General features: G+C 38.5%; 1 protein-coding gene and 1 long non-coding RNA gene across 3 annotated transcripts; both read right to left on the bottom strand.

Moving 5' to 3' along the window:
• Window positions 1-1,012: 1,012 nt before the first annotated feature.
• On the bottom strand, window positions 1,013-11,638 carry LOC124870022 (serine/arginine-rich splicing factor 11-like). 2 transcript variants are annotated; one of them, XM_047368387.1, is made up of 12 exons: window positions 11,342-11,638; window positions 10,105-10,238; window positions 6,113-6,228; window positions 4,587-4,667; window positions 4,462-4,499; window positions 4,220-4,353; window positions 4,001-4,079; window positions 3,797-3,922; window positions 3,611-3,700; window positions 2,385-2,468; window positions 1,764-1,959; window positions 1,013-1,653 (listed from the first exon to the last, which is right to left on the bottom strand). In XM_047368387.1, exons 1-12 carry the CDS (start codon window positions 11,461-11,463, stop codon window positions 1,462-1,464), a joined length of 1,392 nt encoding a protein of 463 aa, XP_047224343.1. In that variant the 5' UTR covers window positions 11,464-11,638; the 3' UTR covers window positions 1,013-1,461. The 2 variants fall into 2 exon arrangements, with proteins under 2 accessions (XP_047224343.1, XP_047224344.1); XM_047368388.1 differs by lacking the exon at window positions 11,342-11,638 and adding an exon at window positions 6,467-6,591 and having other exon boundaries at window positions 10,105-10,240.
• Window positions 7,312-10,093, bottom strand: LOC124870023. The gene is made up of 2 exons (XR_007038704.1): window positions 9,964-10,093; window positions 7,312-9,829 (listed from the first exon to the last, which is right to left on the bottom strand). It is a non-coding gene; the product is annotated as an uncharacterized LOC124870023 (long non-coding RNA).
• Window positions 11,639-12,193: the final 555 nt, after the last annotated feature.

The raw sequence follows: 12,193 nt of genomic DNA on the forward strand, positions 1-12,193 counted from the left end.
TCTTCATAACAAACAGGTCGGTGAGAACCAGAATTCTTGAAGGCTGTTTACTGATCATATACTTATTTTCCCTTTGAGTGACTCAGTAACCTAACATCCCTGCTGGAGGACATAATGACCACTTTCACCCTCTTCGCTACATCCTCACACTACTAATTTTGCATTATTTGCTGTTATTAACTTTATTTTCTCTCTTTTCTTTTCCTAGAAGCTAAACCTGACCTGACTCTTTGTCTACCTGTGACACCTTTCTGGAGGGGGACATCGTCCGAGCTTCTGCTGGCAACAACTTAATGCTCACCCTCTACCGATGATCCACATAGCCCTGTCTTTTAGTGTTTAACCCTTTCTATCTGCTAGACATGGAAATTGACTGAGCTTTTACTGTGACTAACTCTATGTGCTCTCTTTCAGACTCTAACCATAAAAACTGTCTCAAAGTTTATCTGTTCTTTCTTTCTAGATGAAACGACTAAAGGAGCTACATCCACTAACATTAACTTTTCCTTCCCATAGAAAGTACTCCTGGATCAGTGCTTCTTTGTTCTCTTTGTGTCTCTGCTGTTCTCTCAAACCCCCAGTCGGTCGTGGCAGACGGCCGCTCACACTGAGCCTGGTTCTGATGGAGGTTTCTTCCTGTTAAAAGGGAGTTTTTCCTCTCCACTGTCACTACATGCATGCTCAGTATGAGGGATTGCTGCAAAGTCAACATCAGTGACTGTCCACTGTCTCTACATGCTCATCCAGGAGGAGTGAATGCTGCAAATCTCTGACTGGATGCAATCTGCTGGGTTTCCTTAGAAAGAAAAACCTTTTATCCAATTTGAATAAAAAGCTAACTCCAACTGCACTGTTCAATGGTTAGGATTAATTGGATTGTATGTACCTGACTGTTGTGAAGTGCCTTGAAACAACATATGTTGTGAATTGGCGCTATATAAATAAATTGAATTAAACATTCATGTTTCTGGACAGTGATAGGAAGCTGGAGAAAACACTGACAACTCAAGTGTTAGCTCTTCAAACAGGCTTTATTATATAAAAGAAATCCTGGATAAAACACTTGCAAGTCAGAAGCAAGATGCAACTGTTCTGTGAAGGACAGGGAAAGACTCATACACCACAACACTAAAACAAACAAAAAAAAGATACAATACATGTAGCAATAAATTGGAAAACAAGCTCAATAGTAGTAAAACAAACCTACTTCCGGTTCAAACTAATTACATCTGTGGTGGCAAAGAATAAATGTACACTTACTGACGAACCAAGATAAATGAAAACAAAATTAGGCAAACAACGCTGCAATTTACATTTGCAAAACAACAGACTTTTCTTCTATACGATAAACAGATTTTCGATTTTCCAAACACTTCACATTTTTAGATTTACCCAAGTGAGGAAAAAATTTGTAGAATGTTTCCAACCAAAATAAACGCATAACGTGGGACGAAGCAGCTTTCAGTCGCTGACATCCATGTCCTCTTCGTGGTGATCATCAGCGCCGTTAACCTTGGCCTGCTTTACGACCCGGGCAGAACCGTTTCCCTCAACAGACTGAGGAGACATGGCAGAGTCGTCTGAATCCTTCCTGTCCTCCCTTTCCTTCTCGCTGTCGTAACCTTGTTCCTCTTCATCGTAATCTCTGGTGATCTGTGAAGAAAAACCAGCGGGTCATTAGATATTTCTATCCAAGCTGGCAGCAGAACTATGATGCCCGTGAAGTTTCAGAATAATGTCTCCTGAAGATAAAAAAACCAAACCTTAATATCTCCTTTGTCTACATCCGATTTCCTTTCACGTTCACGTTCACGTTCACGTTCCCTCTCCCGTTCTCGTTCTTTGTCTTTACTTTTCTTTTTCTTGCTGGTAGAGCGCTCTCGCTCCTCACGAATGCGTTCTTTGTCACTCCTGCGTTCCCTTTCTCTGTCCTTATCCCTCTTTTTTTCCTTCTTGTGCCTGTACAGAGTAAAGAGAAAACCCCAAATAAAACATTGACACAGGCAACCTAACTTGATAGAAAATTTGAGTGTACACGCAGTAAACCCTGATACAATCAAACCAGGGTTCCTAAACCTTTCTCATGCAAAGACTTTCTGTTTCCTTGAGTCAATTTCTAAATTTCCTAGCTTTTTACACTGATCTGAAAACATTAAATGCCACAAAAGAAAGAAGGAAGGTAAGGGAGGAAGACAAGGGAGAAAGCAGGGATGCCAGGGAAGGACAAATACAAGATAGGAATGGAGGGAGAAAAGTAGGATAACATTTAGACAAATTAGGAAATAAAGTCTTGAAATAAAAGTATTTTTCCTGAAAAAATTCCACACTTTACAATACTTCTGCAGACTGTGAAGAAGACCTGTCAAACATAACAGTACACCGACCTTCGAGGAGACGGAGAGGGAGAAATTCTCCGTTTTGGCGATTTCTTTGGAGATCGGGTGGCGCTGCGACTTCGCCTGCGTCTGCTGTGTAGCAGATCAGAAAAAAATGTGAGATGAGGATGCAGGATTTATTTCACATTCATACAGGTAAGGAAGGTTTCCTGTAAAAGCACCAATAAAATTCTCTGATTAACCGGAGAGGCGCAGTAGGATGTTTTATCTTCTGGCCCATTCAAAGCCACAATGATGAACTTTGTAGCCCACTGGTATCCACTTCGAAAATAACGAGACAAATAAGACTCATAGAAATCAACAGAGGCAGCCACTAGGCATGGCCCAGTTACTGGTATGAAGGTATACAAAGGTTACAACTATTTTCTTTATTCCAGGGTTTAATGATTTTTCTCTAGCTGAGTGGAGCATAGAGTAACATATCACCCTATTGTTGCTAAGCAATATGCCAGCTGGCTGAAAACAGGCTCCTACACTTTTCTTTTGTTTACAAGAACGACAAACACAGCTGTTACGAAATATTTCTGGCTGCAAAAAAACGAACAAAAAGGAAACCTAAGGAGGGCCTGAGCGGCTTGTCAGTTAAGCAGCCGACTAGAAGCTGGCTACATGAGCAGATAGCCTGACTAACCAGCGGATTAGTTTATAGAGAACAGCAAAAAGGGTGTTCTCTGTGTAATAAACTATAATAAACAGTTGAACACTACCACTGAAGTTAGAAGATGTTTATATTTTTGCAGGCGTTAAGGCTGTACATCAAAATCTGATGTTATGACATCATTGTAACAGGAAGCAAGGTCAATATCTTGACAGTTTAAAAAAAATTAATGACACAATTAAATTACTTTTTTTAGATGTATTAATAATAATAATCCTAACAATGTGATATTCATACTAACCCTAACCCTAATCTGCACATTTACTGCTATAATTTTGACGATCTGACTGAAGAGGTAGTTTTCCAAGTGAAAGTTCTTACTAATACACAGTAAGATTCTCAGAGGTCTGTCTGTAGTAACAAAGTAGGATAGAACAGAGAGCAGGTAAAGTCCCATCAAAATCATCAACAGGCATGTTTTCCATTTCAGCAAAGTATAATAAAACCAATGTAAGCTCCATTCTACACCCTAGTGTTCAAACGAAAGCCAGAATAGTCTTCAAGCAAACATAAGATTCTATGAAAGTAAACTAAACATGTCCTGAGCTGTACTCACCGACTCACGCTGCGCGACCTCCTGGCTGTACTGTAGCTTTTAGGAGGTGTTTTTGACCTCCTCCTCCCAACATCGTCCTTCTTTCTTTCTCTGCAGATACATTAAATACATAGATCACCAACAAGTTCTCCAGCTGCTCATGTCAGACAGCAAGCTCAATGTGAAGCTCTTCCACCATGAACTCACCTCGATCTGCTTCGAGATCGCCTGCCCCTGTCTCTGGAGTGGGTGTGTCTCCTGCGTGGGCTTTTGGAGCGCCTCCTGCTTCTTGAGTTGGACCTGCGTCTTGATCTGCTCCTGGTTCGCCTGCGACTGAAGATCCACAGGATTCAACATTTTTGTTAACACACAGAAAAGGTCAATCTATTTCAGATGTTCCAACAGCCTTACCTATGTCTTGAACGTGACCTGGACCTTCTTCTTCTGGACCTGGATCGAGACCGAGAATGTTTCTTTTTGCTCTCCTTATCTGCAGAAAATAAAAGAATATTCATCTTGAGACTTTTCAAAATAACTCGTTTCACACGTTTTTATTTAGCTGTATGGAAACCAGTCAAGGCAAATCAAATATTTTTTTTGCCTTGACCGCCTTTTCATTGATGCACTCACGTCCAGGTTCAATAGCAGCAGAAATTAGTGACTGAGCCTCTCTGACCCTCTTCATTGCTTCTTCAATCTCTTTATTGGACGCATCAGCCTTCAAGCTTGCACTCAGGTTTAAACCGGCAGCCAAGGGGTTCAGTCTGATCAAAGACAAGAGTTTACTCATAATTACTGTACCTACACCAAATTGTTTTTATTCATATATATATATATATATATATATTCAACAAATCTTTGTGTAGACTTACTTTGGATCTGTCATCATCTTCAGCAACTGATCTGCAGCCTGTAGGAAGACAGAAGATGGTCAAAAAGTCTGTTTAATGTGTTTATTGAAAAACAGCAGCTGAAGTAAGTAGCATGCAGGTCTCACCTGTGGGTTCATATTAGGCCCAGCGAATCCAAATGCCGCCATTGGATCTATAGTGTGAGCACCAAAGGGGTTACCCCCGAGCTGGGGAAAAAAAAAAAAAATGCATCATGTTAAATTGTTTACATTTGACCATGTTGCCAACATGTAACAAAACACAGGCAATCTTGATCACTGCTACTAAAAATACAAATCACTGGGCAACAATAGCAGAAATCTGAAATAGAAACTTTAACCAAAATTGCACCAGAAAGAGCTGTAACTTGGTTAAATTGAACCATATCTCTTATGTTTTCACATTTTGTCACGCTACACCCACAGACGTCAGTGTTTGTGGTTTTAACGTGGTTGTAAATTAGGATTTCATGTAACAGAAAACCCAAGGTAGTGCATAATTGTAGAGAAGAAGGAAAATGACATATGGTTTTCAAATTTTAACAAAAGAAACACAAATTTATTTCTCTGATACCTCTTAATCCCTTGCATCCAACTACTTTAGATGTCACAATTAAAGTGTGTGTAATTTGATGTCAGTAAAAATACAGCTGTTCTGTGAAGGCTTTAGAGGTTTGTTAGAGAACATCAACAAACAAGCATCATGAAGACCAAGGAGCACACCACATGTCAAGGAGAGTTGTGGAGAGGTTATGGGTTAAAATCCCACGCCTTGACATTTCACAACAACAATAACAATAACAGTGTCTTCAGTCAGAGGCTTCTTCAGATCTGCTTTAAGACAAACCACTACAGGAGATCCTTCCTGCCCACAGCCATCATCATCTACAGCAGCTCTTTGAAGAAACCTGGATAATATGAGCTATAACAACATTTAATTTCCCTTTGGGATTAATAAAGTACTTTTGAATTGAAATTGAATTTCATGGGTCACTGTTCTATCTGAAATAGGAAGAAGTGCAGCACAACTGCAAGACTACCAAGACATTAAACTCACATCCCAGTCAAGGAGATGATTATATAGAGAAGCAGCCAAGACGCCCACGGTAACTGTGGAGGATCTGCAGACATCCACAACTCAGTTGGGATAATATAAACAGGCCAGCTATTAGTTGGGCACTCCACAAATCTGTCTTTAATGGGAGAAGAAAGCCACTGTTGAAAGAAAGGCATAAGAAGTCCCAATTTCTACAAGCCATGTAGGGAACGCAGCAAATTTCTTAGAAGGAGTTGCTCTGGTCAGATAAGACCAAAATGTAACATTTTGGCTTACACGCAAAATACTTTGTGTGGCATGAAGTACTGCACATCAACCTAAACTTTCCATTCCCAAAAGAAATTTGGTGGCTAAATATACGCCCTACTTCTTCAGATTTACATTTATAAAAAAAAACAAAATAAAACCTTTAAAATCATGTATTCGGTTCCTTCCATTTCACAATTATGCATTCCATTGTATACAAAAGTCTTACAAAAAATACATTAAAGTCTGTGGCTGTAATGTGTGAAATTTCCAAGGTACTCTACATTCTGTCACAATTAAAGTTTCTAATATAATAGATCTGAAGTCTTACAGCTGGATTTGGGAGGGGATTTGGTGTCGGGAGAAGGCCTCCGCCTGGCAAAATCCCTGCAACAGCATTTGCTGGGGCCAAAAGGGACAAAGCTTTAGCCTCATCTGGAATAGATCCTACAGCAAAATAAAAAACAGGCATTAGGAGAGAAAGTCTAAACATTCAGAAAATTCATAGACGTTCTGAAAAAGAAAAAAAAGAAAAGTCTTCTCACTGCATTTCTTCAAATTAGGTTCAACATAGAGGACACTTACAGATCAGAGTTCCCTAATTCAAAAAGTAATCATTGCAGTGACTTAACTATTGCTGGAATAAATCACACTATTCCAATGAACACTGCCAAGAATATATCACCTGAATGTGTTTTTTAAGTCATGAACCAAACGTTAGCAAGCACATCGGCTTCTCCAGTTGGGTGTGCCCTCAATTTTCATTTAGATGCTTACTGAAACAAGCGACTCACGCTGGCGGCTTCGCTACTAAAAGCACACAGAGAAAAATCGAGATACACACAACAGAGAGAATTTTAAGGATTTGGCAGGAAAACTAAAAAAAAAAAAAAAAAAAAAGCTAGCAGTGTCTACTTACTAAAAACACATTTCAGAGGATTAAGTGGTTAGGCTAAATGATAAAATTCAGGGTAGGTAGCATCCCTGCTGTACATCGTAGGCTAAAAATCCTTACCTCACACTGCATCACTTAACCACACCTTGGCAGGAGATGGAAGTCTTGATTAATTTTTGCTACCAGAGTTATTTTTCTAAAGCTGTCAGCTTTACATAAAATACACAACACCTCTAGTTTTATTTTTTATTTTTCAAACTGCGCAAACACCTCATTACCATTTATCTTAACCCAGTCCCAATGCAACTTATTCACAAAAATCACATGACCTAAATTCGGACACAACAGGGAAAACATTTAAACACAAGAGCACACTGGAGAGAGAAATTGCTGCAGGACACAAAACTGTTGGATGGTATTTTCTGCAGGGTCTGGTATACAGGACTGGCTGAGCCAGGAAAAAGAACTGTAAAACACAACAACAAAACAAAAAAAGACCACTGTTAAAAGAGAATATTGTACTAGCATTGTCATGTTGGGTGGATATTTCAAACATTTAACAACAAGAAGGAGTTTTATCATCAGTGACATCAGGCATCCAGTAAATGAAAAGAGTTACCCTTTTTGAAGTCCAGGTTTAGCTCACACTGAAAGAATGGGGTTATTTTAAGCCACCTTGATGTTTTTTTTACGCTGCCTCTTTCTATCAAATCCAAAGAATTAATGCCGTTTCAAGGTCAACCTTTTAAGGATGAACGTGTTTTTGAATATTTTCCATAGTCAATTATCGGCCAGCAACAACTAATGCTAAAATTTCTGAAGCATTTTGTATATGTTGTTTTAGCAAAGGGTAATAAACCTGGAGATGCATCGAGAAACTGGCTGGTGATCAGAATCAGACAATTTTCAGGTTGACTGGCTGTTCAGAAACTCAAAAATCAAATATTTTTCTGATCAGCGATGGCGCCATGCGTAAGCACTCATAAGTCTTATACCTGAGCGCTTCCACACTCTTTGGTGTGGACGCTTTTACTGTGGGTAGAACACTTGAAGTTAACATTTTCAGTTAGAAATGAAATCAGATGACGTGCAGGAGGTTTCGGAAACTGTTTTCTAAAAAGGCATATTTGCTGTTCAGTTAGGCTGCAGCAACAGAGAGCGTTTTTTTCATGTGTGAGACATTTTTCCAACTCAGCAAAACATAAAATGATTCAGAACAGACTTCAAAATGTACCAAAAAACTTAAAAGTATTTCAGGAATGTGAAGTTTTCTTTTGAGTTTTCAAGCTCAGTGTTATGCTGGATTGGTAAATTTTGCCAGTCGTTTGGAGACCCGAGTTAATGTAATGGTATGGATTTTCTAGAGAATATACGGCGAAACTGCTGTGTTCACTTGGTAATCCTAGCGTCTTAAATAGGCTTAATTCCCAGTATAAATTCTTAAGAGAATTTAAAATGTCAACTGGGGATGGGTACCTTTCACATCTGAACCGATACAGGACCTGGGAATCAGTATCAGTACTCAATGGTACCAGTTTTTTGTACTTTTGTTTGTGTGTTTATGTGATAATAAATGTTAATTTGTTTAATAAAATCTAAAAATTTTTAAATTCAACATATTTATTTCTCAATATATAACTTTAACAAATATATCAAAGCAACATCAGCTGTTTGTATTGTAACATAGAAGTTTTATCAAACATTTCTTCAACACGAAAACCCTTAACTTACTACGCAGTCTTTTTTCTTAATAATGCACAACTTAAAACCCAGCCATGTTGTTGGCTGCAGACGATGAGTCGCTAACGGATGCAGGCGTGCTAACAGTGCCGAATGCAGGAGTTGTAGTCGTAGATCTGACGCTGATGAAAATTGCGCTCACTTCAGCATTGAGAAAGATGTTGTGCTTAACCAGGTGCATCTTCAGATTAGAAGTATTCCTGCTGCTGGCCTTGCACTTCAAGTCACAAATATTCCAGCAAGCGTAATCTGCATCACCTTTTGAAAAGTGCAGCCATACTTTCGAGCGCTTTCTATCAGCCATGCTTTGTTGACGGCGCCAGTGGCTACTGACGTCATTATGCTCTTGTGCGTGCAATACTGTGTTCATGTCCGGGATGGAAAATTGTCCACTCTTCCACTTCCTCAGTGTCACAATGATGGGTTAAGGCACCGTTTGATTTTACGTGAACGACGGAATTCGGTCCCCATCCCTAATGTCAACTTATTTCAGCTTTAATTTTTTTCAAATAAGTAAAATCTTGTTTTTTAGTAATGCTCACTCACACACATTGTGTGTTGCATTGGCTTCCAATTTAAATGTCCCCTCATTGTAAGGAGCCTAGAAATATTTTGAAAGCTGTTGATTATAGCTGGAAATGCGAAATCTGAATTGGCTAAAACTGATTTTGGCAGGTCAAAGCTTTACCAAAAACTGACTACAAATCCCCTCGGTGCATCTCTAACACAAAAGGAACCAGTATTTCTGGTAGGAACTGCTTTAAGCTGTGCACTCTGACACATTACAACGTAGTGGCTTTGATTCAAAATATCAACTTCTTTTGCAGCAGAGAGTCAAAACACATGTAGTTGTTTTTAGTTTCTCTTCATGAATATTTCATGAACAGTAAAAGAGTAATGTATATGAATAATATAATGAATGGCCAAGCAGCACTTAAAAAGGGTTGAACACATTGCATTTTAAGCAATGCTTCTAACAAGTCATTCACATCTGACCTTTATACTCTATAGCACTTAAAATAAGAAAAAAAGAGGGAAAGAGAAAGTCCAGGCAGAGACAGAATAGAGGACAAAATAGAGGGGTGGGGCTTGAATGCTTGCTGGCCTTTGCAAATGTCTACAATTCCCTGTTGGCAGGCAGACGACCATCAACGAGGGGGCTGCTTTTGCCTTCTTCACTACAAAAACCATACATACACACACACACACATACACACACAAATAACAGAGAGAGGTTTAACAGTGGATAGTCCAATATGGGGGAAAATGTACATATGGTAATGTGCTTATTCTATTTTGTTACAGATCTCGGCGGTGTCGGCACAGCCTGCTGCTGGGGAACGTCAACTCCTTTTGTGTAAAGCAGATTTTGCTACATTACATCATTTTTCTTATAAGCAGCACCTGTTAACTCTAGACAAAGGGAAAATAAACTGATAAGCCAGAGATACAATCCACACAAAGCAATAACAACTGCATTGTGCTGTTGCCTCCATCTATTTAAGGAATTAATAAAAGAAATCTGCTTTACACATAGTTTTACTAACCAGAAGAACCGGCAGTGCCTGTTGCAATCAATCTGCCTTAAAATAGTTTGAGCTGAGGAGATGGAATCCATTTTACTTGTTTACTGTGTTACTTGGCATTCATTTAAAAGGTGCACAATCTAGCAGAATAACAAGACAAACCTTCAGCAAATGGGACCACGATCAACGCTCTATCCACAAACACCGTATTGGTAAGATGCTGAGACACTCCCACAGACTCTGGCTCCTGGAACTTCACAAAGCAGACACGTGATGTCACCGGCATAGGGGAATCACTGTAAATGAACATTTCGAAAAATTACATGAATGTCACAAAAACAGCTAAACTATCATCTCATATTTTATGATCATTAAAAGACTGGGTAAAGAATTCGAGATGGCTATAATGACTACCATAAGAGGACTAAACCCGCAGCTGTGGGGAACACTTTGTTCACAAGTAGAAATGCACCAATCAATCACCCAGAGATAGGAATCGGCCAATTCTCACCTGATTGGCTTGATCATTGACTGACCGTAATTTTTTTCTGCAAATTAAATACATCAGGACTAAGAGCTCCTACTATTTTCAGTCTATAAAACACATTAACCAACAGCATGGACACTTTTTCTAATCCCATAAACATTAGGGACACACATTTTGGAGGATAAATGGGAATAATCTTGTAATTCCATTATTTTTAGTTGGATTTAAAACTATCAATAATGATAATGAATCCGTATTCAGTTTATTAATAATGCAATGTAAGTTTAAAATCAATCAAGTGTTGGAGTTTATTAATAGTGGTCTAAAGTTTTTGTTGGTGTCGTTTTAAAAAGGTTTCACCAATCAAAACCTCTATCTGTATTCAGTTTATGTTACCTGACCTGGATGAATGAAAACGCGAAAGAAAGCAATTTCATTGTTTATTTAAAAACAGTGTCTAAATTGTATCTATACATCTATCTTAATAATCCATTACAGGTATTACCAGTCTAGATATGGTGAGGATTTTTTAGTTGTCTGATCCGTTCCACTGTGGAAACCAAAAAAGCTGTAAAATGTTTTTAATTCTAACGCAAATCAAGTTAAAAATTTTTTTTTTTTTACATCCGTGATCAGTAGTGGACCAGTCTGAGGATTTAACGACAGTTTGATTTATAGTTTTGTAAGCGGATCTAAGGTTGTTCGGATTTTAAAAAGAGCGGTGAAAGAGCCCTTTGCGCAATTGGCAAATCGGAAGCTAGCTTTAGCTTTAGCGTCGTGCTCTGGTTAGCTTGGGGCCTACATTTCCGTTACACAAAATATAGCATGTTACAGCTATTAGAACCCCAGAAACACCTACTTGCATTTTATTAACATTAAAAATGTAGACAGGAAGCTAATTAGCCAACTCACTCGGGCGGAAAAAGCTTTAGTTCCTCGATGGTTCCCAGAAAACCAAACAATGTCCTCATCTGTTCCGACGTTGTGCTCGGCGACACATTGGTCACCTGAACCACCCGCGTCGTGTAACTCATTTTCGAGACAAGTACCGTTTTTTCAACAACAACAAATAGACACCCACTGAAATTAAATTGCTGCAGCGTCTATTCGTATCTCATAAAAAAATGTTTGCAAATAACCAGCAGGACAAATGCCAGAAATCGACTAGAAGAAGAAACGACTGCTGAACGTTTCAGCCATATTGGATAATACTTGAATTCAGTGCGCATGCGTAGAAGGGACAGGCCTAAATGCAGAATAACAATCAGGAAATGTACTTTATCGATTGTTTACGTTTGTTTTTTGTTGGATTTAATCAAATGATGTAAAAAGGCATTGTATACTATCGTAGACAAAATGAATATTTAGTGAGAGAAAAATAAATCGCTTTTAATGACCTACAGAGGTCGCCCTCTCGTCCTTTCAGGTGGCATAAGCGGGGGAATGTACCATATATTTTAAATATATGGTACATTTTAATTTTTGTCCATGTAACTTAATGTAATGTGTGTGTTTTTTCATTAGTAAGCATGCAATATAATATAATAATATGCAGTATGTATATAGTTTAGAAAAGTATGAAACTTCACTGGAAATTTATTTGCATTTTCAGACTTTGTTTCCTGTTTAAAAGTTTATTAGGATCCATCCATCTATCCATTTTCTCATCCATCCATCCATCCATCCACCCATCCATCCAGTCTCTAGTTTTTATAGCTTCCATATTTAAATCCTAATCATTGTTGAAATACCTGCCATAAGTTT

The sequence above is a fragment of the Girardinichthys multiradiatus genome, chromosome 6, assembly GCF_021462225.1.
Source record: "Girardinichthys multiradiatus isolate DD_20200921_A chromosome 6, DD_fGirMul_XY1, whole genome shotgun sequence".
Classification (NCBI taxonomy): Eukaryota; Metazoa; Chordata; class Actinopteri; order Cyprinodontiformes; family Goodeidae; genus Girardinichthys; species Girardinichthys multiradiatus.